The sequence below is a fragment of the Elephas maximus genome, chromosome 9 (assembly GCF_024166365.1).
Source record: "Elephas maximus indicus isolate mEleMax1 chromosome 9, mEleMax1 primary haplotype, whole genome shotgun sequence".
In the NCBI taxonomy this organism is placed as follows: Eukaryota; Metazoa; Chordata; class Mammalia; order Proboscidea; family Elephantidae; genus Elephas; species Elephas maximus.
In genome coordinates, this window is record NC_064827.1 from 81,400,977 (window position 1) to 81,428,327 (window position 27,351).

General features: G+C 52.4%; 1 protein-coding gene across 3 annotated transcripts in view; it reads left to right on the plus strand.

The window, feature by feature from the left end:
• ASS1 (argininosuccinate synthase 1) overlaps nt 1-27,351 on the plus strand; it is a 54,977-nt gene that overhangs the window by 8,751 nt on the left and 18,875 nt on the right. For all 3 annotated transcript variants that reach the window (XM_049896997.1, XM_049896998.1, XM_049896999.1), the window contains 9 exons: nt 723-791; nt 3,883-4,071; nt 8,833-8,889; nt 11,342-11,416; nt 15,168-15,238; nt 15,903-15,933; nt 20,693-20,783; nt 23,857-23,941; nt 24,591-24,655. In XM_049896997.1, coding sequence (XP_049752954.1) covers nt 723-791; nt 3,883-4,071; nt 8,833-8,889; nt 11,342-11,416; nt 15,168-15,238; nt 15,903-15,933; nt 20,693-20,783; nt 23,857-23,941; nt 24,591-24,655 — 733 coding nt within the window. The remainder of the gene's footprint in view (nt 1-722; nt 792-3,882; nt 4,072-8,832; nt 8,890-11,341; nt 11,417-15,167; nt 15,239-15,902; nt 15,934-20,692; nt 20,784-23,856; nt 23,942-24,590; nt 24,656-27,351) is intronic.

Here is a 27,351-nt window from a genome sequence, read left to right on the forward strand (position 1 = left end):
TGGCTGTCCAGACCCCTGGGCCACGAGTTGGCAGATATAAAAGCTGAGTGACCTCAGACAAGCACCTGCTGGGCTCTGGGAAGCTCCTGGAATCTAATGAGCAGAGTGCAGGGAGCAAAGGTTCGGGCCAGAGTCTGGGCAGCAGGCCAGAGTCCAGCTGGCAGAAAACATGTCAGTGTCTAGACAGGAGTCGAGGAGCCAGAAGTCGAGGCCCCAGCTGCAAGAACAGCGCCGGGAGCTTCCAAGCACAGGCTTCTCTGGCTCCTGCCGCTGGACACCTCAGGATGGATAGTCTCTGCCTTTGACAGGGGCCTGGCAGTTCCTGACAAACCAACCTTTGTACTGGCTTTAGGGAAGTTGAATTCAAGGGAAATCTTTGACCTCCCTAGGCAATCCCAGCAAAAATTTGCATTCCAGAAGCCTGTGTACACAGGGCAGAGCTTAACCAGTCCTTGGCCCATGGGAACTGCTTTCCGGCACACTTGGGCAATACAGTTCCAACTGCGGTCAGCTCCTGGAGGTAGTTCGACTTTTCCAGACCCTGGTTTGTGCCCTTTCTCCTTACTGTGACCTCAGGCCCATCAAATGGAAACCGCCTCCATTTGAGGGCTGTTGTGAATGGATGGTGTTTGCCCAGGGCTCACCCCAGGGGGCTGATGCTCTTCTCATGCTCTCCTTTCTGCCCCCTGGGCTGATTGGGCCTCTCTGTTTCTGCTCCTCAGGCTAACATTGGCCAGAAGGAAGACTTCGAGGAAGCCAGGAAGAAGGCACTGAAGCTTGGGGCCAAAAAGGTACCTAGTGAGATGCAGGATTTGGGGTTGGAAGTGGGGTTATGATATGGTGGAGGCAGCAGTGGGTGTTCCTGACCCACAGCTTCTTGCCCCTCTATTCCTTCTGACTTGTGCTCTTGCTTCCAAGAGTATGAGCTTGCTTCCTTCTGCTGTCATGTATATGAGGATCATCTTCCTGCCTCCCTCAGGCACCCAGCCACCCACCAATCCCAACTCCCCATCTGGCCATCTTTTCTCCATTCATCCATCCACTCACCCATCCATCTACCTGCCCATCTCCCTTTTATCTGTTTGTCCATCCATCCCTCCCTCCATCATCTATCCATCCATCTACCTGCCCATCTCCCTTTTATCTGTTTGTCCATCCATCCCTCCCTCCATCATCCATCCATCCATCCATCTACCTGCCCATCTCCCTTTTATCTGTTTGTCCATCCATCTCTCCCTCCATCATCCATCCATCCATCTACCTGCCCATCTCCCTTTTATCTGTTTGTCCATCCCTCCCTCCCTCCATCATCCATCCATCCATCCACTTGCCCATCTCTGTTTTATTCTCTGTCCACACATCCAACCCTCCCTCCTTCCATCCACCCATCCATCTGTCCATCCTTCTTTTATTTTTATTTTAAATAATTAGGACTCTCAGGAATTTGCAAAATTAGTACTAAGATGGGGAAAGAGGGGAATGGGGTGCAACTGCTTAAAGGGTCTGCGGTTTCCTTTCGCAGTGATGAAAAGTTTTGGAACTACACAGAGGTGGTATTGCACAACGTGGTGAATGTGCTAAATGCAGCTGAGTTATTTGCTTTAAAATGGTTAATTTTATGTTAATGTGAATTTCACCTCAATAAAAACAAATACAAAGAGTTCCATGATCTCATTATTGTTGTTAGATGCCGTCAAGTAGATTTTGACTCATAGTGACCCCATGTGACAGAGTAGAACTGCACCCTAAGTTTTCTAAGCTGTAGTCTTTACGGGAGCAGATCATCGCTGGGTGGGTTTGAACTGCCAACCTTTCAGTTAATAGCCGAGCAGTAACCATTGTACCACTGGGGCTCCTGTGACCCCATTAGACTCTAAGAAATTACTGAGAGCCCCCAGAGCTTTTGTGGATTACATCTATTGATATTTACCCTGATAGAAATAAAAGCTGACATTTAAAAAACATTAATAGATTTAAAAAGGACGGTAACAACATCACACGTTAACACATTATATATTTACTTACTAAAAAGAATTCTTTTCCAAAACAAAAAATTTTAATAAGAATGTCACTGGTTTACATTTTTGTAAATCTGTTTTAATGACTGGCTTAATAGAAGATAAATGGACTCTTGAAGCCATTTCACCACTCAACCTGCCATGTATTATTTTGGTTGAAGTTTATGAAGAAAATTTGGCCACACAGATGTATCACCAGGAAAGAGAAGAGTATTTTAATAGCCTTTTTCAGAGAATCAGGGATGTTCTTTGATACTGCACCAAAATTCAAGAAGTGGTAGTTTCTTAAAAATTAGTGTAATGTGGAATCTGAAACTGTGTCAATCAACTTTTTGTATTCCGTTGCATTAAAATCCACTGGTCCATCCTATACTTTAAGTGGATCTTTTACTTGGACATAATCGTGTAACATCATGGATTATACCGTTATACCCGTTGCTGTCGAGTCGATTCCGACTCATAGCGACCCTATAGGACAGAGTAGAACTGCCCCATAGAGTTTCCAAGAAGCACCTGGTGGATTTGAACTGCTGATCTTTTGGTTAGCAGCCATAGCACTGAACCACTACATCACGCATTGGTCATTTGGAAAACATCGTTTCACTGAGTTATGCACGTCTTCTAAGTGTTGACACATTTCATTATACAAAATTAAAATATCACATTAATATCACCACTACTCACTTCAGAAGTATCAGGAAGCTGTCAGACTCACAGAGATGGATACAAGCTTTATAATCTAATTTTTGCTTGCAAGCTTGTGTTTTATCATTAGCAACAAACATCCTCAGTTTTTCTTGAGGTGACAGGCTCACTTCATTAATGTTTGTGAAAACGTCTACCAAAAACCCGAGTCTGAATGACCGTATTTTCTGCTAGTTGTTCTTTCGAGGTGTTCTTTCAGTGTTCCGTGAAAAAGAGCAGCTAGTTTAGCTTGCAACTCAAACATGGCCCACTGCTTTTCCTTCGTTGTTTGGTATGCAAAAGTGCTTTATGTGTGCTTCACATTTTGTACTCAAGGGTTGAGATTTAGTAAGAGTAATAGTTTTTATTGCTTCATCAAGGCCATTCGTAAGTGAAATTGGCACTGTGAGATCACAGCATGAAGGATACAGTGGCTCTGAGCGCTGTTTGGAGCCTCTGCCTAAGTTCATGCTAAGCCAGGCATTTTACCCAGCATGCTTTTTCAGCATCAGTGCAAATGACAACATAGTGAAAAGGCAAATAACATCTTAGTATCATTATAAAAACTTTTTGACTCAGAGTCTTCCTGAAAGGGTCTTCGGTACCCCTGGGGAGTCTACAGATCACATTTTGAGAACTGCTCCTCTAAATCAGGGTTTCTCAGTCTTGGTACTATTGACAGGTGACCAGCTGTCCTGTGCATTGTAGGATGTTTAGCAGCATCTTTGTCCTTTACACACTAAATGCCACAACATCCCCCAACCCTGCCAGCTGTGACAGCCAAAAATATCTCAGACATTGCCATGTGCTCCTGGGGTGCAGAATCAGCCCTGGTTGAGAACCACTGCTCTAGATCTTAGATGACAACTAAGTTTCATCTCATGCCCAGAATCGTGTGTTGGGAGGGATTTAGGGACCACATCAGTTTCAGCTGAATAGTGCATCAAGATCGATTAGCAATGTCTGCCATGATTGTGGGAAGGGAAGTATCAGTATAGCATGCTGGGATTAATTAGTGATGTCTGCTGCAGATGCAGGATAAGTAGGGGTACAGTTTGCCACGATCAACTAGCAGATTAGCTGTGTCTGCAGTAGATGCAGACCATTTGAGACCCCTGGGGCTTCGTACTCTGGTTAAGTCCTTACTGAGGCTCCCTCTCATGGGCTCCTTTCCCCATAGGTGTTCATCGAGGATGTCAGCAAAGAGTTTGTGGAGGAATTCATCTGGCCTGCTATCCAGTCCAGTGCTCTGTATGAGGACCGCTACCTCCTGGGCACCTCTCTTGCTAGGCCCTGCATCGCCCGAAAACAAGTGGAAATCGCCCAGCGGGAGGGAGCCAAGTATGTGTCTCATGGTGCCACAGGAAAGGTAAGGCAAAAAACCTATGGCGCTGGGGAGAGGTGGGAAGAAGGCAGCTTTGCCCACAGCAGAGGGGCCTGCAAAGGACACAATGAAGACAATGAGTAATCTTCGAGAGACTTTAGGCTTTGCCTCCCGAATGGAGTCAGATGCTCAGACTGGCCATTGTTAAAATCCAAATAAGAGTAATACCCAACCCACCCAGTGCCGTCGAGTCGATTCCGACAATAGTCACAGCTAATTACTGAGCAGTGGCTGTGGGAGAAGCAGCTGGGGTCAGGACTGGGCCATGGCCATGCTAGGGGGTTTGATCTCATCCTGGGATCAATGGTCTAGGATCAAGGGAAGGTTCCAGGCCAGAAGGGGGTGGCCAGGGACTACCCCAGCAGGATGCTCAGGAATTGTTCTGAACCGCAGTTAGCTCCTATAGAAGAAAGGACTGGTAAGCATTTCTCAGACTGTAGCCCTATTTTTCATTAACATACCAGTTGTGAGCACATTTTGAGCAGGATTATGGGAAACTGGTTGAGGAGAGGTTGACAGATCTGGCTGGTCAGGGCACGTGAGTGCTGTCGTACACTTCAGGGTGTCAGCAGAAGAAGTGCAGGAGAGGCCAGAGGTTAAGGAGTTGGAGCCCAGAAGCTCTCAGAGCTGGGTTCAAATTCTGCCTTCACCATTTGCTGCCTGACTTTGGGCAAGTGACTTCACCTTCGTGAGTCTCCATTTTCTTGTTTGTAAAATGGGGATAAAATAGAACCTCACTGCTGGGTCATTACAGCAGCGAGTAGGATAATTCCAATAAAATGCTCAGCATAGGCCTGGCACATAGTGAATGCTTGGTGGAAGGGAACCACCTTCATCGTATGATAGTCACTTGTTCTGGGAGCTCCAGCAGGCAGAGGGAGGTCAGTGGGAGGCAAATGTCAGCTCAGAATGAAAAAGTTTCTGAGCCATCTCATCTGCCTATGATGGAATGAGTGGGACAGTGAGCTCCCCATTCCAGGAGACATTCACGCTGAGTTGTACCATCAGGGCTGAGGAAAGGTGGCATGCAGGGCTGGTGGAGCGAGTGTATGGGTGTGTGGGTGGGTCTGGCCCTAGCTTGGGCGGCTCCTGGGGTCCAGGGAGAAATTCCATCCCCCAGACTCCACCCACGTGCAGCAGGAAGTGGCCATCAACAGTTGTGTATGCTGTTCCTCCATGTGGCCACCAGAGGTCACCAGAGGCTCAGATTTGAGGCCTGCTGGGGCTGCCTTCCCCAGAGGAAGCCGCTGGAGGGCAAGTAGAAGGCTGCAGTGATGGCCACCCCCCAGGGTCCTCTCTTCCATGCTCTGGGCCTGCAGGTCTTTGGTTCTGGGAGGAACACCCTCTGCGAGACATTCTGTGGCTGCTTGGAGCTTGGGGCATCCCTGCAGTTCACATTCAGGGGCCACAAGGGGGACTTCCAGACTTGGAAGCATCAGTTGGGGGGTCTCTGAGACCTGTGGTGGGAAGGTTGGGAGTTGAGTTCTACTCTGGTCCTGCCATTTATTTTCTCAGCTTTGATGGGCAAGGCATATGCTAGTGCCTTGGTTTTCCCTTCTTTACAGTCCCTGGAGAAGTCCCCAGCAGACCCTGCATAACTTTCTGCAAGGAGGTCACAGAGATAGTATGAGTGCTCCCCATTGCTGAGTGTAAGCAGTTGGGCGACTCCCCCAGAGCTGCAGAGGAGACTCATCCCAGCTTCTGGGAGGGTGCCAGCCCTCAGATTCTGGCCCCTGAACCAGGTGGTGGAGGGAACCATGGACTACAGGTCATTGTGCCAGCCACATAGATATTGGCTTCATTCACCTATTCATTGATAGGGCACTGGCTCTCCCCTGGGCACTGGCCCTTACAGGACAGGCTTGCTGGAGGCCCTTGGAGATTAAGGGGCCTCACCCAGCAGGTGGTCAGGGAGGGTGATGCCAAGACAGTCAGGAAGAGCAAGAGTTTGCCAGTGGAGCTGAGTCAGAAGAGGCATTCCAGGCTGCAGAAACAGCCTGTGCAAAGGTTTGGAGGCAAAGTCACCTCCCTCCCAGGCGCCCCAAGTCCAGGCAGCACTTGGAGCAGAGAGCACTACTCACTGCACTGTGACCTGAACCCTCCCCACACAGAAAGATGCGCAGAAACTGGGGTGGCTCTTCCAGGGCCTCTGCTCCCCGCCCCCCAGATTTGGAAGAAGGGCCCAGAAATATGAGCCTGAGGTTCTGGCGGGGTGTGCAGTAGCAGTTTTGTAAATGGCACCATCTGCATGGCTGTCCCAGGAGCAGATGGGAGACCCCCTCTAGCCCCTCCATCCCAGTGAGTGCTGCACTGCACTTACACACATCTGTACATGTGTCAACATGTGGACACATGTGTGTGAGATGCTACACATCACCCCACTCCACCCAAGTTGCCACAGGGGCTTCCCCTGATGCTTGGTGTGCTGCGGTAGGGAGAGGAAGGACTAGATAGGGCTCTTGGCTCCTGTCTGGGGCAGAGTTTGAACCAAAGAGGGCTGTTTGTTTGGCTTCTGTGAGGGTCTCTGACTCCCGAACAGATGGGTGTCCATGGCGGGGCCTAAGGAGGCACAAGGCGCTTTTGTGTTGGGGAAACATGAAGCCGTTGGGGGAGGGGGTGGGAAAGGATACTTTAGGGGGGAAATAGCCAGGATATGCAACATTTGATCATGAGCTTTACAAATCTAAAAGGAGCCTGCCTTTTATTATAGCAGCCATCGCAGCAGGAACTGCTGGCCATGGGTCCTTGGGCAAGTGTTATTGCCCCATGCCTCAGTTTCCCCATCCCTAAGATGGGGATGATAATAAAGCCACCCTTATGAGGCTGCTGTAAGGATTCAATGAGTTGGTTATATACAGGGCTCAGACCACTTACATGAGTGTGGGCTCTTGGGATAGTCCTGTTGTCTGATGGCTGTGTGTGACCCTGAGAAAGCGACCTCACCTCATCTGTAAAACAGGGTTAAAAATCCTCCTGGCCCCAGGTTACTCTTCCATGTGACAGTGCATGGTAGGTGCTCACTGAAAAGACTGGATGGGGGTGAGTGGGAGTGGCTGGTCTGGAGCAGCTCGCTGCCCAGGAGCTGCCGGGGAGGAGCAGTCTAGCCCCACAGCTCCTGGCTCCACAGAGAGGGGCTGAAACCTGCATTGCCGCGCCTCCTGACAAGCCTCTGGAAAATAACATGTTATTCCCGCCACTGCCTGGCTGCGCCCATGCAGTTTTCGCAGTAGGCGAAAGGTCCCTCTGTTATTTCCATAGCGCTTAAGTCTCCCTCCAGGCACTGAGAAGATGGGGACCAGGCAGGACGCTAGCCGCCATTTTCACTCCAGGGACTGAGCAGGGCTGGCTGGAACTGGTGCTACTGGCACTCCTTGGCCCTCCTCGCCTTCCATTTCCTCTTTCTCATTGTCATTGTGGCCAGTGTGTTACTGGCTATGTCTTAGATAATGTTCACATCTTAGTGGGGTATACAGACTAGTTTCCATTTTACAGTTGAGAACCCAGGTGCAGAGAGGCAGGGCAACCTCCGTGAGTGGTAGAGGTGGCCAGGACACATGGGCTCGTGTCCTGGTTCTGCCTGGCTGTGTGCCTTTGGACCAGTCCCTTTCCCTTTCTGGGCCTCAGTTTCCCTGTCTGTGAAGAGAGGAGCTGTGAAGTAAAGGGCCTCAGCGGTCACCTGGTTTCACCTACTCCCCTCAAGCAGCCGTTGTATACATAGGGAAACTGAGGCTCAGAGAAGCAACAGGAATCCCTGTTTTATGGATGTAGGGGGTGGGGGTTAAAGCATCATGGAGCTCATGCCCTGAAATGAGCTTATCCTCTAGGCTGGAGTAGTGGTGTGGTCAGGTCCTGCAGATGGGTCCTGAGGGGTGTGGGCTGCTTGGGGAAGGGGCAGAGCTGGGCCCTGTCTTACACTTGGAGGCTTATACCTGGAGGCTTACACTTGGAGGCTTATACCTGGAGGCTTACACTTGGAGTCTCGGAGATGCCCAGACATCCAGCCCCTCAGGGGAAAAATGGGTGTGTGCACATCCCCTGCACGCTCTCACATGCACCTCCTGAACATGTGCACATACTTGAAATCTCATGCATATCTTATACCTCAATATGTTCCCAGACATGCACACACCTACACCTGCATACGCTATATTCTGCCCTGTGTTTACATGTGTACACTCCTCCACCCCAACACCTTCTCAGACATGCACACACCTAGATGTGCACACACTACACTCTGCCAGGTGTTTACACATGTACACTCCTCCACCCCAACATGTTTCCAGACATGCACACCCCTACACCCCCTCGTATGTCCACACAAGCCCACCTATACAACTTGACACAGGTCCATACTTGCACACTCACACACAGCATTCACAACCAAGATACACGCAGCTTGGCACACACACTGGGCACATAGGCATGCAGTCCTGCACACACGGCTTAGCTCTGTACAGAGAAAGTCCTGGGTCCAAGTCCTTCAAGTCCTGACTGCACCTGTGGAATAGGACCTGGTTACTCAGCCTCTCCAACAAAACCCCATAGCCTCGTCTGTAAAACAGACTAATAATAGAACCCACCTCAGAAGGGTGTGAGGTTGAATGAGAGACACAGGTGAAGCATCTAGGGGCCTACCTTGGGCAGCCCTCAGTATGCTATTTGTGGCCACTTGTATGCACAACCCACGCCCACCCCCAGCTCTCTCCTATTCTGTGGTTCCTGACAGTCCTCTCTTCTGTGTTTCAGGGGAACGATCAGGTCCGGTTTGAGCTCACCTGCTACTCACTGGCCCCCCAGATTAAGGTAAGATGTTGCTTTTCCCCTTAGGGGGTGGATGCTGGGGGCTGAGACCTCAGGGGAGGGGGATGTCAGGTTCTAGGAGATTCCACAGGACAGGGACAGTGTGCACCTGAATCTTCTCCCATGGTGGGCAATACCCATCAGACTAGATTCGACAGCAGCTGGGAGGATCGTTTCCAGGGAAGCTGCCTTCACTCACACCAGCTGCAGGGAGCGGCATCTTCCCCCTGGCCCTTCCCTCTTCCCAGAGGTGGCTGTCCAGGTGTCTGGGTAGCCCCGGGCACTGAACAGTAGGAGAACATAGCTGCCCTTCAGCAGTGTGCTTGACTTTCCCGGATCTGGCCACCTGGGTACAGACCATAAAAAGTTCCTGGACGTGGTTAGGTTAGCATGCCCTCCAGGAGTGAGAGTCCATGTCCAGACTGTCCAGCTGGCAGCTACTCCCCTCTGCTCCTACCAGCCTGTCCTTGGGCCTGGGCCTGTGTCCATCAGCCCAGCCAGCCAGCCATACATATATTCATCTGTCCATCCACCCATTCATCCATTCACCCACCCAACCACCCATCCATCTGTCCATCCATCCACCCACCCACCTACCCATGCACCCATCCATCCGGCCATACATTCATTCATCTATCCATCCACCCATCCATCTCTCTATCCACCCATTTATCCATTCACCCACCCACCCACCCATCCATGTGTCCATCCATCTACCCATCCACCCATTCATCCATCCACCCATCCATCCATCCACCCATTATTCACTGGGTACCTAGGGCCAGGCTCCAGGAGTACAGCCAACAAGGCAGGGGCTCCTGGTCCAGAGCAGCACTGAGCAATAGAAACAGCACATACCACAACTGTAAGCCCTGTGTATAATTCAACATTAAACATATATATATTTAATGTTATATAATGTATTTTATATATACATCAAAAAATGTACATATGAAAAAGAAACAGGCAACATTAATTTTAATAATGTATTTTATTTAACCCAATATATCCAAAATATCACTGCACGTGTAATCAATATAAAACAATTATTGATGAAATGTTTTACATGCTTGTGTTTGCAGTAAGTCTTTGGAATCCGGTGTGTAGTTGACATTTAGAGCTCATCTCAGTCAGAACTCACTGCATTTCACGGGCTCAGTGGCCACACTGGCTCGCGGCTGCCATGTTAAAAGTGCAGGCCTAAAGTGTGAGCTCCTCTAAAGCACAGCAGGCCACTTTGGGTGAAAGCTAAGGAAGATTTGCCCCTTCCTAAGCACCCCAAGGGGCTCTAAGGGGTTTAATTTTTTTCTTTTAAATGAACCATCTTTCTCTGCCCCTTTAACCAGCCAGCAGCTGTTGGGGGAGGGGAGTGGCCTGGAGGTGAGCAGTAATGAGCTCTAATGAGCTATTTTGACCCCAAACGCCAGGCAGCTAAGAAGCCCTGGACAGTAGCTGCTTGTTGACTTGCTGCGGGCGGGCATCAAGGGCCCTTCCCCCCAGTTCCCACAGCAGCTTGGGGGGCCAGGGTGTCTGATTTCTGGGCCTTTGTCTGACGGAGGCCAAGCTCAGAGGCTGGGATGGGGCTGGTGACACTTCCCAGTGTGGAGCCTGGTCCAGGGGCTGCCCATTCTTGGGGTAGGGAGGGTGGAGGATAGTAACAGGCCCTCCTGTACCACCCCACCCCAGCCACTGCCCTGGTCAGTCCCACAGCCCAGAAATCTAACCAGCTGTTCCATCTAGATGACACCCCCTCCCCATCTGAAGTTGTTGCTGGCAGAGGAAGGGGCTTGGTGAGCTTCAGGGACAAGGGGAGCTGTCCTTCTCAGGGACCTGTCCCTGACCCCCTCAGGCTGGTGAGGCCCACGTGGAATGAGGCTGGTCTCCCTCAGGGCTTGGACTCTCCCTGCCCCATCTCCCTTCCCTCTGCTACCCAGAGCAGCTATAGGGTTCAGGAAGGAAGGGAGCAAGAAGAGAAGTGAGGGGGGCATATGTGGTCTCTGGGCCCCACTGTCTGGGAGCAGAGCTGGGCCAGGAGATGGCAGCTCCCTGGAACCTTCCGTAGTTGCCAGCAGTGGTGGAGTCCTGGCCCTTTGGCAGAGGGTGCTGGGAAAGACCTTGAGGCCCATCCAGTTCAAACCCTCACATCCCAGTTGGGAAGACTGAGGTGCAGAGGGCAGAGACCCACTTGAGGACACCAAGTGCCATTCTGCTGGGGAGCTGGGGGATGGCTCTCTATAGCCATCCCCCAACATGGCAGGATGTGGCCCTCCCCTGTCTAATGGGACCCCCATCCCACCGCCCCCCCGCCGGGCTGCATCGTCTCTGAGGATGCAGCAGGAGATCCCCAGTAGCCAATGGAGCTTTGAGCCCCTTCTCAGAGGCCTGCTTTGCAGCCAAAGGCCCAGAGAAGCCAGCAGCTGGGCCTCTCAGTCCTGACTTCTTGCTCTGTGCCCAGGTTATTGCTCCCTGGAGGATGCCGGAGTTCTACAACCGATTCAAGGGCCGCAATGATTTGATGGAGTATGCAAAGGTATGGTGGCATCTACACCATCGCCCCGCCCTGGCCTACTGCCCTCCCTGTGCTCCTCCCTGCTCGGGGGCTGTATGGCCGTGGTACGAGACCCAGGATGGATCCCCACGTAATGGCAGATTGAACCTCTGTCCTGACAACCCCCATGGCACCTGTTGTCCCCTGGGGGAGTCCCCCAGAGGTGTGGTCATCTGCCTGGTCCTTTGCCCAGGCTGGGCATCTCCAAGGGAAGTCCCCAGCCTGTTGAGCCAGAGGGTGTTGGGCTCACTCTCCCTCCCTCCCGTTCCTGAGGAAACAGGGGCTGGAGCCCTACTTGCCACCTCTGCAGTATGTGTCAGTGGGAGGACGGCCGGGGGCTGTGAGTGAGAGGAAGTTCTCTGCATAGAACCTCAGTTACCTGGTGGCTAATTGTCCCCAGCACTTTCCCAGGAACAGGTAGGCACTCTGAGGGGCAGTGGAAGACAAAGGCTTTTGTCGCAGCAGCCCTTTTGAAGTACAAGTTGCAATAAAATATATTAGAAGTTTTGCATCAGGATCCTTAGCCGCTCTCCAGGGTACCTTTCTTTTTAGCGACTTGATGGCAGCTCTTGACAAACAGCCTCAATCAATCAGACGGGGAAAAAGCAACTCAGTGCACACACCAGAAAATTGCTCAGGTTTTTAAATAGCAGTCACCAGGGCTGGCTGTGAGCTCTTGCCACAGCCAAGGTGCCTCGTGGTAGGAGACACGGCGGGGACACAGCCCTGCCTCTGCCGCCAGCATCCCATTAAGACCTGGAGAGCCGGGAGGAAAGATCTTCTCTACCATCTGTTGTTTTATTATTAAGAGGGGAGTTTACAAGAGCAAGCCCATATGTTGCCAAACAAATTGTCAAATAGCAGAGCTATTAAGAGAGCTGAGGTTGGCGAGGTTTTTTTTTTTTTTCCCCTTGTCTCCTTGATGATATAGAATATGAAGCATGTTTCATCTTTAAGAATAGTGAGTTGGAAACCCTGCCCCATCTACATGCTCATGCCCTGAGTTGTGGTTAAAGAGAGAGACCAAAAAAGCCAAACCCATTGCTACGAGTCGATTCTGACTCATAGTGACCCCATAGGGTTTCCGAGGCTGTAAATCTCTACGGAAGCAGACTGCCATGTCCTTCTCCCACGGAGCCTCTGGTGATTTCGAACCACCAGCCTTTTGGTTAGCAGTCGATTGCTTTAACCACTGTGCCACCAGGGGACAGGGTTGACTAATATGTTGATCTTCATCACTGTTAAGTCCCCCCAACCTCACATACATACACACAAAAAAAGCAGCTCCTGATCTTCCCTGCAAGGTTAAATTTAGGAGCGTTGGCTTCATCTGTCCCAGGTTGGGAGAAAGGCACTTAGCTCAGCTTCTGTTCCGAATAGCCTTTTGAATAGGAAAGTTTGACAAGGAGTTTGGTTCTTTCAACCTTTGTCTCTGTCTCTCTCTGAGCTCTGGGGAATGTGAAGTACATTCTAAAAGTCTGCGTTTCTGCACCCGGCAGATGACCAGCATAACTGTGCAGCGGTGAGGCTTTGTCCAAATTCAGAGACAGCCAGATCTGAGCCAGCTGAGAGAAAAATCAATGGGCCTTTAAAAATCTCTGCTTTCACAGCCTTAAGTAACCAAGACTAAGAGGTGCTACTTGGAACTCATAAAAAACATAATTTGCTTTACTTTCCATCTTCCCCCAAACCCATCGTACAAGGGAAAAACACTCAGAAGCAGTCCATCCTTATCATTATCGTCACAGTTAATTAAAAACCAAAACAAAAAAACGACAGTACAAAGTGGGAGCTGATGAGCAGGTGGGGTCTTGTGGTCTTGTGTTTACATACCATCCCAGAGATGGTTTTATTTTCTGTCCTCAGTTACAATGAGGGTTTGTAGGGAGGAGCTCAGAGCAGAGAGGGGTTTTGGAAACAAAAATCTCTTTGGTCTCAGGATTGTCACTATTGTTGGCAGTTGTGTGTTGCCCTGCTGAGGAGGGGCTGCCTGTCCTGTTATCTACTTCTTTCCTTCCCTCCCTTTCTCCTTTTCTTGCTTCTTGGTGGACGCCCTTTGAAAAAGAGACAAGGCAAGGATATTTTCACACACACACACACCCAAAAGCCCCAGGGAATCCTGGCGACTGTTGTTCTCAGTCACCCAGCTGCTGAGCAAACTGGGAGGATAGAAGATTCTGTGGGTGACATTGGCGCCACCTTGCACAGCACCCTCTTCCGCACCCCTAGCAAACTGCTCACAGACAGCAGGGGGCAAGGGTGTGGGTTTTACTCTGGACAACTCCTTACCCCTAACATGGAGCAACCTCTAAGTATTGTGTTCTCATTTCCTGTGTAGTTTAAATGAAGAGTGTGCACATTCTGGATAATTGTGGGCTTTTTTTTTTTTTTAAAGAGAGTCTCCTGCTAAAGCTTAAAAAAAAAAATGTAAAGAGTTTTAGCCTAATTTATTTTGAAATTGTTAAGTGGCAATCAAGGAAACACAGCACCTCCTGAAGGAGGCCTCTAGAATCTAAGAGTGGAGGAAAATGAGAGCCTCATCAGGAGAGGGGTAGCAGGGCTGAGGCCAGTGGAGACTGTTGGGGTTGGGGCTGGCCTGGTCCTGAGACCGACCGAGAGGGGATTTGGTTTAAAGGTCCCCAGCTGGGCCAATTAACTACTTGTTGTCCCATTAAGGAGTCCCTGGGTGGTACAAATGGTTAAGTGCCCGACTATTAACCAAAAGGTTGGCAGTTCAAATCCACCCAGAGATATACCTCAGAAGGAAGGCCTGGAGATCTGCCTCTGAAAGGTTACAGCCATGAAAACCCTGCGGAGCACAGCTCTACTCTGCACATATGAGGTCGCTATGAGTCGAAATCAACTCGACAGCAACTGGTTTTTGTCCCTTTGAGCATAGGGAGGAAAGCCCAGTGAGTTCTCTAAGGGGACTCCAGTCCTGGAGGAAATAGTCACGTGTGAGGTGTTAGTGAGGGTGGCAACCAGCTTCATCATTCCCCCAAAAGCTGAGTAAGATGGACCTTCTGAGTGGTTGCCAACAGCCTTTGGAGCCCAGGGGCTAAGGGTGAGGAGAGGAGAATGAGTTTTCTCCTTTAACAGTGGATTGGGTCATCTGGGAGGCAAAACGATCAGAACCAAGTATGAGGAAGATGGGGAATCCTTCTGGGCTGTTTCCTTTATAGGGTCTGAAGAGTGGTATGTGTGGCTGTTATACTAGACCAGTAAGCAAGTTTTTTTTTTAAGCAAGTGCTGTGAGCTAGAAGCTCTCACAGTCATTCATTCTGTCACTGGGGAAACCTTACGCACCTTACGCACCCCTGTGGGCTCTGGTGGCAGGTACCTTGGGTCCCATCCTGGCTCCACTGGTGGGAGTTTGATCCATTTCCAGCCCCTGCTCACAGGGTTGTGGTGGGGATCAGTGAGCTGGAGCTGGGAAGTGTAGACTCATAGAATCTTCTGGAAGGAAACTTTGAGGTCAGCCATCCACCCCAGAACACCTCAGACACATGGTCTTGCAGTTTCTGGGTGGCTACATCCAGCGATGAAGACCTCACTCCCTCACCAGGTTGCCAAGTGGGAGGAGACCAGGAGGTGGTCCAGGGTCTTGCCTGAATGGGACCAAAGTTTGGGGCTCTCTTCAACGTTGGGGGAAAGAAAAAAAAGCAGCTGAACCTGACCATCATGTCTACTTCAAGCTGCCTCAGGCCTGCCCTGTGTTAATTCTTACCTGCAGCAACATGGAATCCCCATCCCAGTCACCCCCAAGAACCCGTGGAGCATGGACGAGAACCTCATGCACATCAGGTAAGATGCTCCACCCACCTGTCCATCCTCTGCTTGCTCAGCAGAGCCAACCTTGGTGAGCACCTGCCTGAGTGCTGTGCTGGCACCGGGATGTGGTTGTGACCCTGACACACCAGGTCCCTGCCCTTGTGGAATCATGAGGAAGACAGACATGGGACCACCACTCACCCAATTCAGTCGTTGCTATCCTTGCAGTTCCCCTGAGTGCCGTTGAGGGTGATGCTGTGTGCTAGGAGGAAGATAATGGGCACCTGGCCTTGTAGAGGGCAGGGGGTGTCAGGAAGGGCTTCCCTGAAGATGTGGCATTTGAGCTAAAACTTCAAGGTTGAAGGGGGACAGGCCAGGTTGTAGGGAAGAGCCTTCAAGGCAAAAGGAACAGCATGTGTGAAAGTCTCACGGCCTTATGGGTGCCTGAGAACAGAGACCCTCGCCAGGGGTGGAGCCCTTGTGCTGTGCCCCAGAAGGCTGAGGGAAATGCCTTAATCTTTAATTGCAACCCGCAACCCCCACAGCCAGCCAGGGTGGGCCCAGAATGTTCCAAGCAGGATTGGCACTGGTCTCTGTGGCAGAGAGAAAAGGGCATCACAGTTAGGGGTGTAGGGAGGCACAGCTGTGTCCCTCTCCTTCTGACTCCCTATTTTTCTCTCCCCTCTATCCCCCACAGCTATGAAGCTGGAATCCTGGAGAACCCCAAGGTAATCCCCCATTTCCTCCACACTGGCAGTCTTTAGCGGTAGCCCTTCTGATGCTGACTGATGCACTTGTAGCCTGATTTGAAATTTCACGGGGAGAGGGGTGCGTGCGGCTGGGGCTGAGCCCTGCTTGTGTTCCCCATCCCTCCCTACCCGGCCCCCCTTCGCCTGCCCTCTCAATGCTGTGTTTTAAGACCCCCTCCCTCCTGTTCTTTTTCTAATTGCCGTTGCGATGAATAGGGAAGGAAATATTTCAGGGCAGCGTAGAGGGAGAGTGTCATTGTCAGACAATAAAGAAGCAATTAGGCAGATGAGACACTTGTGGGAGGCGCCCAGCCTGTGCCCACCAGCTCTCAGCCCACTGCTGCGATTATAATGGGGGGGGTGAGTGGTGGCACAGATTAGAGCCTCAGGACCCATTTGTCTGGGCCTCTGCCCCACGCCCGCGGCAGCCTGCCTTGAGCCCTTCATCCCAGCCTCCCAGGCTGGCCCAGCCAAGCCCTGTTTGAAGTTTAGGGTTTCTCTCCCCAGGGGTTTCTCTTTGTATCTCCCCCTGCCCACCGTGGGAGGTGGGGTGGGGGAAGCAGGGGGAAATCTATCATGGGAAGAGAGAAATCTCTTTGTCCCTGAGGGAATGTGATTCGGTTCCCTGGCTCAGCCCCACATCCCTGACTGCTGGTTTGGGGGCTGGGGGGCTGCTTGTCTGATGTTAGGGAAGAAGTGTGCTGGGGAGGGGGCTCAGACAGCTGGGCCTGGAACACCAAGAGGCTAGGTGGAAAGGAGGGGAGGATACTGGCTGGTTTGGGTGAGGGCGGGGAGAGTGTTTTCCCGGTTGTGTGAGCATCCTTATTTTAGGGTGACAAAATGGGGGTCCAAAGAAGTGACTCGCCCAGCGCACCAGTTGCTCAGTGAGGAAGTGGGGTGGTGCCTGGGTCGCCCTGTCATGGAGTGGTGTTCCTGCCACTGTGGTTCCCCCACTGCCCACAGCCCCAGAGGAGCTAGCTCGCCCCCACCTCCCTGCCTGCTCACTCGCTCTGCCCAAATGTGTCACTCAGGAGAGTCCCGCACCCTTGCCCCCGGGAGCTGATGGGCCCCACGGGGCTGCTGCCTGCTGGCCACAAGTTTTTCCAGTTCATGCTCTGCTGACCCCACGATGCTCAGGCCAGCCACCCCTAATTAGCCAGTCAGTCAGCACCCAGGGGGTGGAGGGGGTTGATCGGCACAGAGTGACTTGACTTCATGGCTGGGCATCCTGCTGTCCCCAAACATGCTAGGAAGCCACACACCACCCCTCTCCCAGCAGCTGTGGCCCCTCTCCTCACCTGAGAAGAGGCACCCTGAAAACAGAGTGCTTCAGGACTGGGTGGGCAAAGCTGAGGCGAGGCCCAACATCATCCCTCAAGCAGTGCTTAGGGGGCTGTGGCTTCAAGAGACCTGTGTGGCCACTGACAGATCCTTTCCTCTCTTGGGCGTCTTGTCCTAGGAGGGTGAGTAGATAAGTAAGTGCTAGAGAGTTTGACTTCATTAAGGACCCTGCCACCCAAACTAGATTTGAGACTAGGAAGGCAAGGGGGATAGTGGTTAATACTCGGGTCCCAGAGACAGGAAACCTGGGTCTGAATCTCAGCTCTGCTTCTTACTGCTGTGCAAACTTGGGCAAGCTACCCAACCTCTCTGATCATCCACTTCTCCAAGCATAAAATGGGAAAACCACAGTACCTCCCTCCTGGGCAGCTGAGGATGAAATGAATGTTCCTCTAAAGCACTCATTTTGTCCCTGGCACAGAGCAAGGCCTCCATCATGGAGCCTGGGATCCTACCCTCCTCAGGCCAGCTGAAATTCTTTTGGGAGGAAGAGGCTAGGGTCCCCTCAAAGGACTGCTCTCATTTCCTTAGGGAGAGGCTGTGCTGGGTGTGGGTAGAGGGGGAAACTCTTTCCTGCTGAGCAGCACCCCACGTCCAGCCACTCTGGCCCTGGCCTCCCAGCTTGCCCTGCTGTTGGGCTGGGGGCCTGCACTGGCCTCTAGCTGGCCTAGCCATGGGAGCCCCAACCCCAGACCCACCCTTGCCCCTCTGGAGCCCACGTTCTCCAGTGGCCGGCTGTAGCATCCAGGAATGAGGAGGTAGCATCCAGGGGCCCAGAATGCCTGCTTGCTCCACAGGGGAGAAGCACCCGCCTGAGCAGCCCTGGCCTCCTCGGGAGGAGCAGGGAGACAGATCATAAGGGAAACAGGGCCCCCTCCCCCTCTCCAAAAAAAAAGCCCGGAGACCTGCCGAAGGGAGGGCTTGAAGGCAGATGGCTGGGCCATTTTCTGCCTCCATGAGGGCTGATTGAAGGGCAATGAGGCAGCTAATGCGAAGAAAGATAGAAATTTACTTGCTTTAACTTCATACGGCCCACAGTGAAAGAGTTCATTCAGTCGCCGGCCCCTCCATATCTGATGGATGAATAAACCATTTGCAGCATCGATCATGCCTCTACATCATGGTTTAGTTCATGGGCCATTTGCTTCCAATTTCTTCTTCTCGGGCCCTGTTTCATGCTTTCTTTCGCCCTCTCACCTCATCCCCCAACTCTCTCTCTTTTTCTTCACTCTCTTCCCTCCCCCCCACCGCCCCCAACCAAAGATGGCATTGGAAGTGAGCCCTCCCGCTGGGATGGATAAATAGATGGCATTGGTACTCAGCAACAAACTATTTGTCATTTGAACTGGGCTTTTAGGAGCGAGAGTAAAAAGAAGGCAGGCGCCCAAGCCACCCCGGAATGCAAAGCAAATGTCAGTTTATTTCTATTTAGTTATTTTATTTAATCGTGCTGTCAGGTGCCTGCCAGGGTGTTGCAAGCCCCTCGCCATTTGCTTCCAACTTCCACTGCAGAGTCTGGGGACTTGGATCTTCCGGAGTCTTCCCACCTCCTTCCAAATGCAAACCTTCTCATCCTCTGACTTTTGTTTTGGGCTCAATTAAGAAATGTGGCAGGAGAAAGTGACAAGCACAAAATTGAAAATAGACAGATGGGCAGGCATGGAGCAGGTGGAGGTGGGAAGGGTGGGGTCTTCAGACTATCCCAGTGAGGGGTCCACTGGCGACCTTTGTTTGAGTTAAGCCTGGGCTGGCGGACTAATGGGAGTCCCAGGCAGGCAGGGAAGGGTCTGTGGAGCCTTGTCAGCCACCCAGGGGTCCAGCAGTAGTCCCAAACCTTGATCATGTGGCCTGTGACTAAGAACGGGCCCTCAGGCCTGTGTGTGCCCAAGTGGTTGGCAGAGCCCAGAGGAGGTTGGAGAACCTGACGCCCCACCCATGGCTAATGATACTGAACTCTCCGGCTATACCCCTCACACTGCTTCTTAGCTCCCGGTCACTTAAAGCAGCTAAGAGAAGAACATGGTGTGGTGGAAAGACCACCAGGCTGCAAGTCCAGACACCCCGAGGCTGGCTTCCACACTGGTGGTGGCGTGCAGTGTGGTTTGGAAAAGCTGCTACTCTGGCTTTGCTTTCACATCTGTTCAATGGAGCATCAGGCTGGGGGGTCCTTTAAGGGCCCTTCTATCTTCTTGGGTCTTTGAGGTCAGCTTAGGGTGCTTGTTACCCACCTCATAGATGGAAACAGACGAAGGGATGCTGGTCTTGAGTCACACAGCACTTTGGGGACAGCAGGGAGGAGGTTCCATCACAGGGCAGGGAGGGGGTGCCATCACTGGGCAGGGTGGAGGCTAAAATTCAACCCAAGTCTGTCGAGGGCCTTGTGGGTTCCCTGCCCTGTGTTGGGTGCCAGGGACTCAGTGGGGAACAAATGTCTGTGGTTCATGCCCGCACAGAACTCACAGTTGCAGCTATAGTCGCTTCCCCTCAGCCACAATCTCTTCATCTGTAGGTGGGGTAACGGCGGTAGATTGTTCTACCAAACAGGGTGACTGCAGATAGAAAGTGACATGTGAATGTTTGCAAGGACTTAAACCGAAGGTGTGACGGACTGCAGTGCCCAGAGTGTCAGCAGGTGGACAAGAACAGCCAGGCGGTGGGTGCCCACAGGAGCAGTAAGGTCTAAGGGGCCCTTGTCCCCACAGTGGCAAGTGTCCAAACCACAGCCTGTGGGAGCCTCTGGAGGTGGGAGGGAATTTTAGAATCCCAGGCAGCAAATGTGCCTCTGCCGCTGCTTCCAGACGAAACCGATTTTCCAACGCACCCAACAAAAAATATACATAAAGGTTGATGTGTTTTCAAATGGATTTTTGCTTTGCTCTTCTTTCTCCCTGTGAGTATTAACCTTGGGGACCCTGAGGACGGCTCTGCTCGCCAGAGCACCTGCTGGGGTCACGCGTAGTCATTAGCTTTGCGGTCAGTGCAGAATAAACCCCAATTCCCAGCGCCAGCGAGAACGTGCCGGCCAGCTCCCAGGAAGCCGGCGGAACGCTGCCTTGCTCCTCCAAAGTCACACTTTTCCCTGCCTGACTTGTTCCTCTCCTGCTATTCTACCTCCAGCTGTGGGGGCGTCGAAGAAAAAGATGAGATCAAGTTGAGGGGAAAAATTGTCTGATTTCTTGAGCCCTTTGTTTCCCAGGCCCCTGGCAAGCAGGGCTGGCTCAGAAATGGGGGCTAGGGGGGCCTCCTGGACCTCCCAGCTGGTGGGGACATGCCAGCAACCCCCTGGTTCTGGAATGGGGAGAGTGGGGTCAACGCCTGCCAGAAGCGGGGCAGAGTCTGGCCTGGGATGCTTGGCCCTGGCACTCCATTCTCCAACCCTCTTTCTGTCTTTTGTCAGAATCAAGCGCCTCCAGGCCTCTACACAAAGACCCAGGACCCAGCCAAAGCCCCTGACAGCCCTGACATCCTTGAGATCCACTTCAAGAAAGGTACGTGCCTGTCCTTCAGGATTTAAAGACATCGACAGCTGAGATCCTAGCCCCTTTCCCATCTCTGCCTGGGAGACCAGGCACAAGCCCTCTGCATCCACCCTACACTCCTGAAACCCAGAGTTCAGGCAGGGTGTCCAGGGGATCCCAGCTGCCCCCTTCCCTGGACTTTGTGGTCCATGGAAACATCTAGACTTAGGAGAAAAGCAGAGGGGCCCTCAACTGCTCATCACACTGGTTCACGGACACGAGGTCCAGAGTGAGTGCGTCCCAGTCCCTGAGCAGCCACTTTCCAGCTGTGGGGCATTGGGGAAGTTACTCAACCTTCCTGGGCCTCAGTCTTCTCATTTGTAAACTGGGAATAAGAGAGTGCCCACTGCCTTTCATTTTCACAGTTGTAGAACGAGGGCTGCATGGAAAGCACCCAGCTCAGGGCCCTGGTACCAAGGAGGTGCTCAGCAAGTGATGAGCCATCAAGAGCTGGCCCCAGTGACCCCTCTACTAGAGCCTGAGCTAGTCCCAAATTAGCTGCTTGCTGCCTCAACCCCAACCCCGGTTTCAAAGCTGTGTCTACTGCTGCTCCCCTTGGCAGGGGTGGGCATCCCAGTCTCCATCTCATCTTCACTGCCATCCACAAGAAGTATTTACTGGTCTAAGTGCCGGGTAAGAGCCAGGCATGAGGGACAGCCTGAGATAGCATCTTTTGCCCTGGAGGAAGGAAGGGAAAGGAAGGTATGCCTCGTAACAAAAGGAGCAGGCCCAGGCTCAGCGTGAGGGCTCAGGGTCCGAGGGGGGACCTTCTCAGAAGGCTGCAGAGAGAGATCAGGGAGGCTTCCTGGAGGAGGTGGTGCTGGATCTCGGCCTGAGAGGCTTGGCAGGAGCTGGAGGAGCTGAGAGGATGTAAGAGGTCATCCCAAGCCCAGGCAAGGAGACTGACCCATCCACCTGAAAAGCAGCTTCTCAAGCTGGAGTAGGGGCAGAGAATGAGTGGTGCCCAGAGATGCCAAGGCACCTCAGAGATGGAGTTCAGAGCACACTCCCTCCTACCAGGGTGGCCTTGACAATGAACTTCCCTCTTCTGGGCCTACTTGTCTATAAAATGGGCTTGCTTGTAGGTGCCAAGCGTGCTGTTCCACAGTGTTGTTGTTAGCTTCCAAGTCAGCCCCGACTCATGGGGACCCCATGTACAATGAAATGAAATGCTGGCCAGTCCTGCACCATCCCCTCAATGGGTTGTGGATCAGATCATTGTGATCCATAGGGTTTTCATGGCCAGTTTTCGGAAGTAGGTCATCAGGCCTTTCCTCCAAGTCTGTCTTAGTCTAGACAGATGTTTAGCATCATAGCAACAGTGGGGCTTAGGAAATAGAGGCTGTTTGTACTTTAATAATCTGCCTCTCCCAGGGCTTTCCCAAGAGCCTGGCCAAGCCAGTGGGCATCTTCATCTCTCCCCTCCATCTGATCAAAGCCTGGAATTTCTCACCACTCAGGGGCCAAAGGGACCTTGGTCTGAGGTCCCTAAAGGCAGCTGCAACTCTAAGTCCATCTGATGCCCACACCTTCTGACCCAGGCCTTGCTGGCAGCTGTGGGCCCCCTTGGACATCACCTCTGAGAAGATGGATGGGACAAACCTAGGTGACACCTTGCCTTTCCCAGCAGGTGCCCCCAGGCCCCAGGAGAGCTGTGGGGGTAGAAGCCAAGCCAGAGGCGGTGGAGGGCCTCAGAGCCCAGGTTTCTGGCAGCCCTTCCTCGAGTAACAGGCAGCCCTTGGGCTGAACCAGAGACGAAACGTGATCCATTTTAATGACTTGGGGACAGTCTGGAAAAAAAAATAGACGGGAGGAGCCCTCCCCTGACTACTCTCCATTCATCCTCTAGTTAATTTATTTGAAGTTTTAATCTAATTATTAACTATTTTAAAGGCTAAGAGGCTTTTTCCAGCAGCAGCACCAACAATGTCCCCCCCCCCCGTCCCCGGCAGGCCCCATCCAAGGCCCCAGCGAAGGCCGATAATAGGAATGGGGAGGGAGAGAAAAGAAGAGGGGAGAGGCAGGGGGGTGGTGAGAGGGGCTTAAGGTTCATTATTGGGCAGACTTACATTTAATAGCAATTTACAACCAAGTTATAAAACCCCTGGAAATGGGGGTTAAGAATGGCGAGGCTGACAGCGCCTTGAGGGAAGCCCCTCCAAGCGGCGCCTGGCTAATAAAGACTCGAAAGGCGCTATTGAGCCGTGATTGGCACCCGATCGCTAGCTACATGGTAATGAGTCGGGCAGATGGGTGGGGGATTAGCCGCCAACTTTGAACAGCTTTTCTTTGTCACTGTTACAGCTCTCTTGTTAGCCCCCTAATACATTTATTGCTCATTTCACACCGCTAGAGAAAGTGCCCCTTGCTATTGAAAGTCAACCCTGAACCCACCCACAGCCCCCCCATCCCCCTCTATACAACCCTTCCCTCCCCAAGCAGTGGCTACCTCCCTCCTGCCACCCCAGACCCCATGTCTCAGGATTCATGGACGCCCCCAACACCTTGCCTGCTGGGGCGGGCACCATTTCGCCCCATCAATCAGATGGTGATGAGCGGGTCTGGGGTGCAGGGTCTGGGACGCTGGGGTCTGCCTGACAGACGTGGTGGGGGCTGTGTAAGTGTGAGAGTGTGTGTGTGTGTGTGCGCGCGCGCCCAGCCGCACCTCGGCCAGGCGGCCCCCGAAGCTGGTGGGACAGAAGGTGCTCCCGGCGTAAGACAATGGTGGAGCGTGAAATTCAATTAGTTCAGGGCCTGGTTCCAATTTCACAGCCCCTAAATGCAAAAGGGGCAAAGAGAATGGGAAGGGTGGGGGAGAGCGTTTTTATTGCATTTTCCCTTTCATTCTGGGGGGCTTTCTCGCCCCTTCTCTCCCCCCAGCAGGCCTCAACCTGCACAGGGCTTTTCAAGGAGTCATTTGGAGTCCATATCTGTCACATCCATTCAAGGCGTTGAGGGTGGAGGGGAAAGGGCGGGGTGGCAGGCATGGAGCTCCTCCGCCGGGCTTCGGCCCAGAGGCCCACTGCCCTCTCCTCCGCCCCAGGGGTCCCCGTGCAGGTGACCAACGTCAAGGATGGTACCACCCACCGTACATCCTTGGAGCTCTTCATGTACCTGAATGAAGTTGCGTAAGTGTCCGCAGCCCTCCCCACCCTCCTGGGAAACCACAGAGATGGTCACTGCCTGGGGCTTAGGGTCCAGGGAGGACAAGGGAGTCCCCTCTGCCTGTGTCCTTAAGGCAGCCTTGACCACAGCCCTAGAGGGTCTTCCGGACCAAGACAACTAGTATGACAGGAGAGACCTGAGTGGCCCTTGTTTAAACCCCTTAGCCTTGGAAGGCATCAATCCTAGGAAGTCTACTGCCACTAGGGATGGATAAGCTGGGGCTTCTAGGCCCACGGCTGGATCTGAGAGACCCTGATAGAAGGAAAGATGCACAGAGTTAGCACGGGCACCAGACAGATGTAATGGCATTACATAATTACCAGACAGAGGTCATGGAAGGAGCAAATTAAACTCACTGTGCCACCCAGACAATCCGTCTCTGGGCCTCAGTTTCCCCACCTGTCCAATGGGAGGTTGCACCAGGTGACCTGATTCTGATGTGCTCTGAGTCTTGGGTCCTGAAATAGAGCCTGCCCCTTGCATATGGCTCTGGGGACACAGCCAGGCTCCGTCATGGTGCTGCACCCTGAAGCAGCCCTTCAGCCAGGGTGGGTGGTATTGGACACCAAGCCTGTGGTGGCACCTGGTCCAAGTGACCATTTTCTCCCACAGAGGTAAGCATGGCGTGGGCCGGATTGACATCGTGGAGAACCGCTTCATCGGAATGAAGTCCCGAGGTGAGTCTGCTCACTTGACTTGGGGGCACGCCAACTCTCAGCAACCCCAGAGGCCCCTGGAACCCCCGTCCATTCCGATGTCGTTACTCCCATGCTACATGGGTGACCCACTAGTTGTCAGTTTCCCTGTAAACTGTAAAGTGGAGGTAACGAGCCCCTTGCCACTGACTTCCCAAGTGGTGGGCCTAGATGTTGCTGGGAGGAGCCCTAGAGCATCCCGGAGACGCTCTGAGGAGAGCGGAGGCCACAGGCCAGGCCTAGAGGTCAGGCTGTCTTGTGTCCCAGGCGGGCCGGTGAGGTTTGGAGGCGGACCGTGCAGGGCTGATTTCGTGGTCATTAAGGCTACATTGAGGAGGCTGGCCGGACGAGGCGGGAGTCTTGCCAGCGGTGGGCGCTGTGGGCCGCACAGGCCCCGAGAGCTGGCCAGGATCTGGAGGCCCGTCTCAGGGACGGGAATCGCTGAGGGCTCTGTCTGGGTTCCTGCCACAGCGTGGAGTGGCACCACCTTGGCTGGTCTCCTAGGCCACCCAGCCCTGTATACCCCTCTGGGTGGGTCTCACGGGGAGAGGGGGAGTCGTTGGTCCCCACACAGCTGCCTCTGTCTTCTCTTAGTGCTCAGAGCTCTGTGATGCCCTTTGTCAGTCATTATGCTGTCTGAGCCCTCAGTTGCTTACTGTATCATCTCGACCACATCACCTTCCTGTCTGGGACTCAGTTTCCCCATCCGTACAAGAGGATGTCAGGTCACTGTGGCTCTGCCAGTTTGTGAGAAAGCAGTTCTGTGACCTTTGGGGGCTCTGAGAGGGAGGGAGCAAGATTTCAGCAGTTAGAGCCCCTGAACTGGGCACTGAATTTTTAAATATTGGCAGTGGGGTTGGGGTTCCCCTGTTTTGGTAGGTGTTCGAATTGCTTTGCTTAGGGTCAATTTGGAAAGCCTGGTGGTGTAGTGGAAACCCTAGTGGTGTAGTGGTTAAGTGCTACAGCTACTAACCTAAAGGTCAGCGGTTCAAATCCACCAGGTGCTCCTTGGAAACTCTGTGGGGCAGTTCTTTTCTGTCTTACAGGGTCGCTATGAGTCAGAATCAACTCGACAGTGCAATGGGCGTGGTTTTGGTAGTGTAGTGGTTAAGAGCTACGGCTGCTAAGCAAAAGTTTGGCAGTTCAAATCCACCAGGCGCTCCTTGGAAACTCCATGGGATATTTCTGCTTTGCCCTATAGGGTTGCTCTGAGGGTCAGTTAAAAAGATAACACAACCAAATAAAACCAGGCCAAGGTATAGTTGTGGCCTTTATCCTTCCGGGTCTTTTTATTAAGATTCTAAAATCCAAAGGAGCTAATAATCCCCAGATTTCAGCTGCTACAAAAGGGCAGTAGTGGTCTGGAAGCAGAATGCCTGGGGTCCTCGTCCCAGGTTTGCCCTGCCTTGCTGAATGACCATGAACCAGTCACTTGTCATCTCTGGACCTCAGTTTCCCCAAGTATAATGTTGTAGGGGTGGAGGTGGGAATTGCATCATTTCTGCTCTGACCTGTTTGGGGTTTATCTTAAAAGGTGTGGGGTGGAGAGAAGGGAGGCAGCTGCTTTGCTTCTTCCTGTGGTTTTTTTCCTCCAAGCTCATTGAAGCTCTCTTGGGAAGGCCTGGTTGAGAACAATATTCCTAATCAGCTGCTCCCGTTTATCCTTGCCTACCTTTGTCTCTTACCAGTATTAACATCTGATTAAACATCCCTTTGTCTAAACCTGCCCTTGGGAGCCAGCACAATGTAAGTCCTTCACGGCAAAGCTGGGAGAGACCTTGGAGATCCAAGAGGCCAGCACCCTCATTTTATAGATGGGGAAACCAAGGCTTCTGGAGAGGAAAGAGGGCTCGTTCAAAGTCACAGGCGCATCAGTGGCAGGGCCAGGACTGACACCCAGACCTAGAGAGGCATGGAGTGAACGGCTAAAGAGCTTGGCCTCTGGAGTGAGACAGACCCAAATCCAAACCCATGTGCAACTGCAGGAACTGATGCAAAGGATAGGAGCCCTGGTGGTGCAGCTGCTGTGTGGGAGAAAGATGCGGCAGTCTACTTCTGCAAAGATGACAGCCTTGAAAACCCTATGGGACAGTTCTACTCTGTCCTATAGAGTTGCTATGTGTCAGGATGGACTTGATGGCAATGGGCTTGCTTTTTTTTTTTTTTTTGGTACAATGGAGTTACTTAATAAGCAGTGGTTGGCCCACAGGGGGATGGCAGGAAAGGGCAAAGGCAGCTGTGCCCTTTAGGAAATCTCAGTGGAGCTCAGAGGTGCGCAGTATGGCCCCTATTGACACACCGCTCCCCTGCTCATGGCAGGCATTACTAATCAATTGTGGCATTATCCTGTTGAATGTAGATGTGGTCTCAGAGCTGCAGGGAGCTATTGCCTATGGGTCAGTGTTGGCACACGTGGCGTTAATTCTTTACCTTCCTTTGTTGGAAAGATGAGGGCTGGTCTGGGGTAACTCTGTGAAATGGCATCCTGCTGGGGGAACTGAACTGAAAACAGTGATCACAGAAGGAGATAGTGAGGAAAGCCTGGACTGGGCCTGTTTTGCGAAGGCCTCCTGCAGGAGTTGGGAGTAGAACAGGCTCCAATTGGTAGGATGTGAAATGGAGAGGGTGGGTCAGCAGCATCCCAGGGAGAGTGGTCAGGAAGCATAGGAGGCACCTGA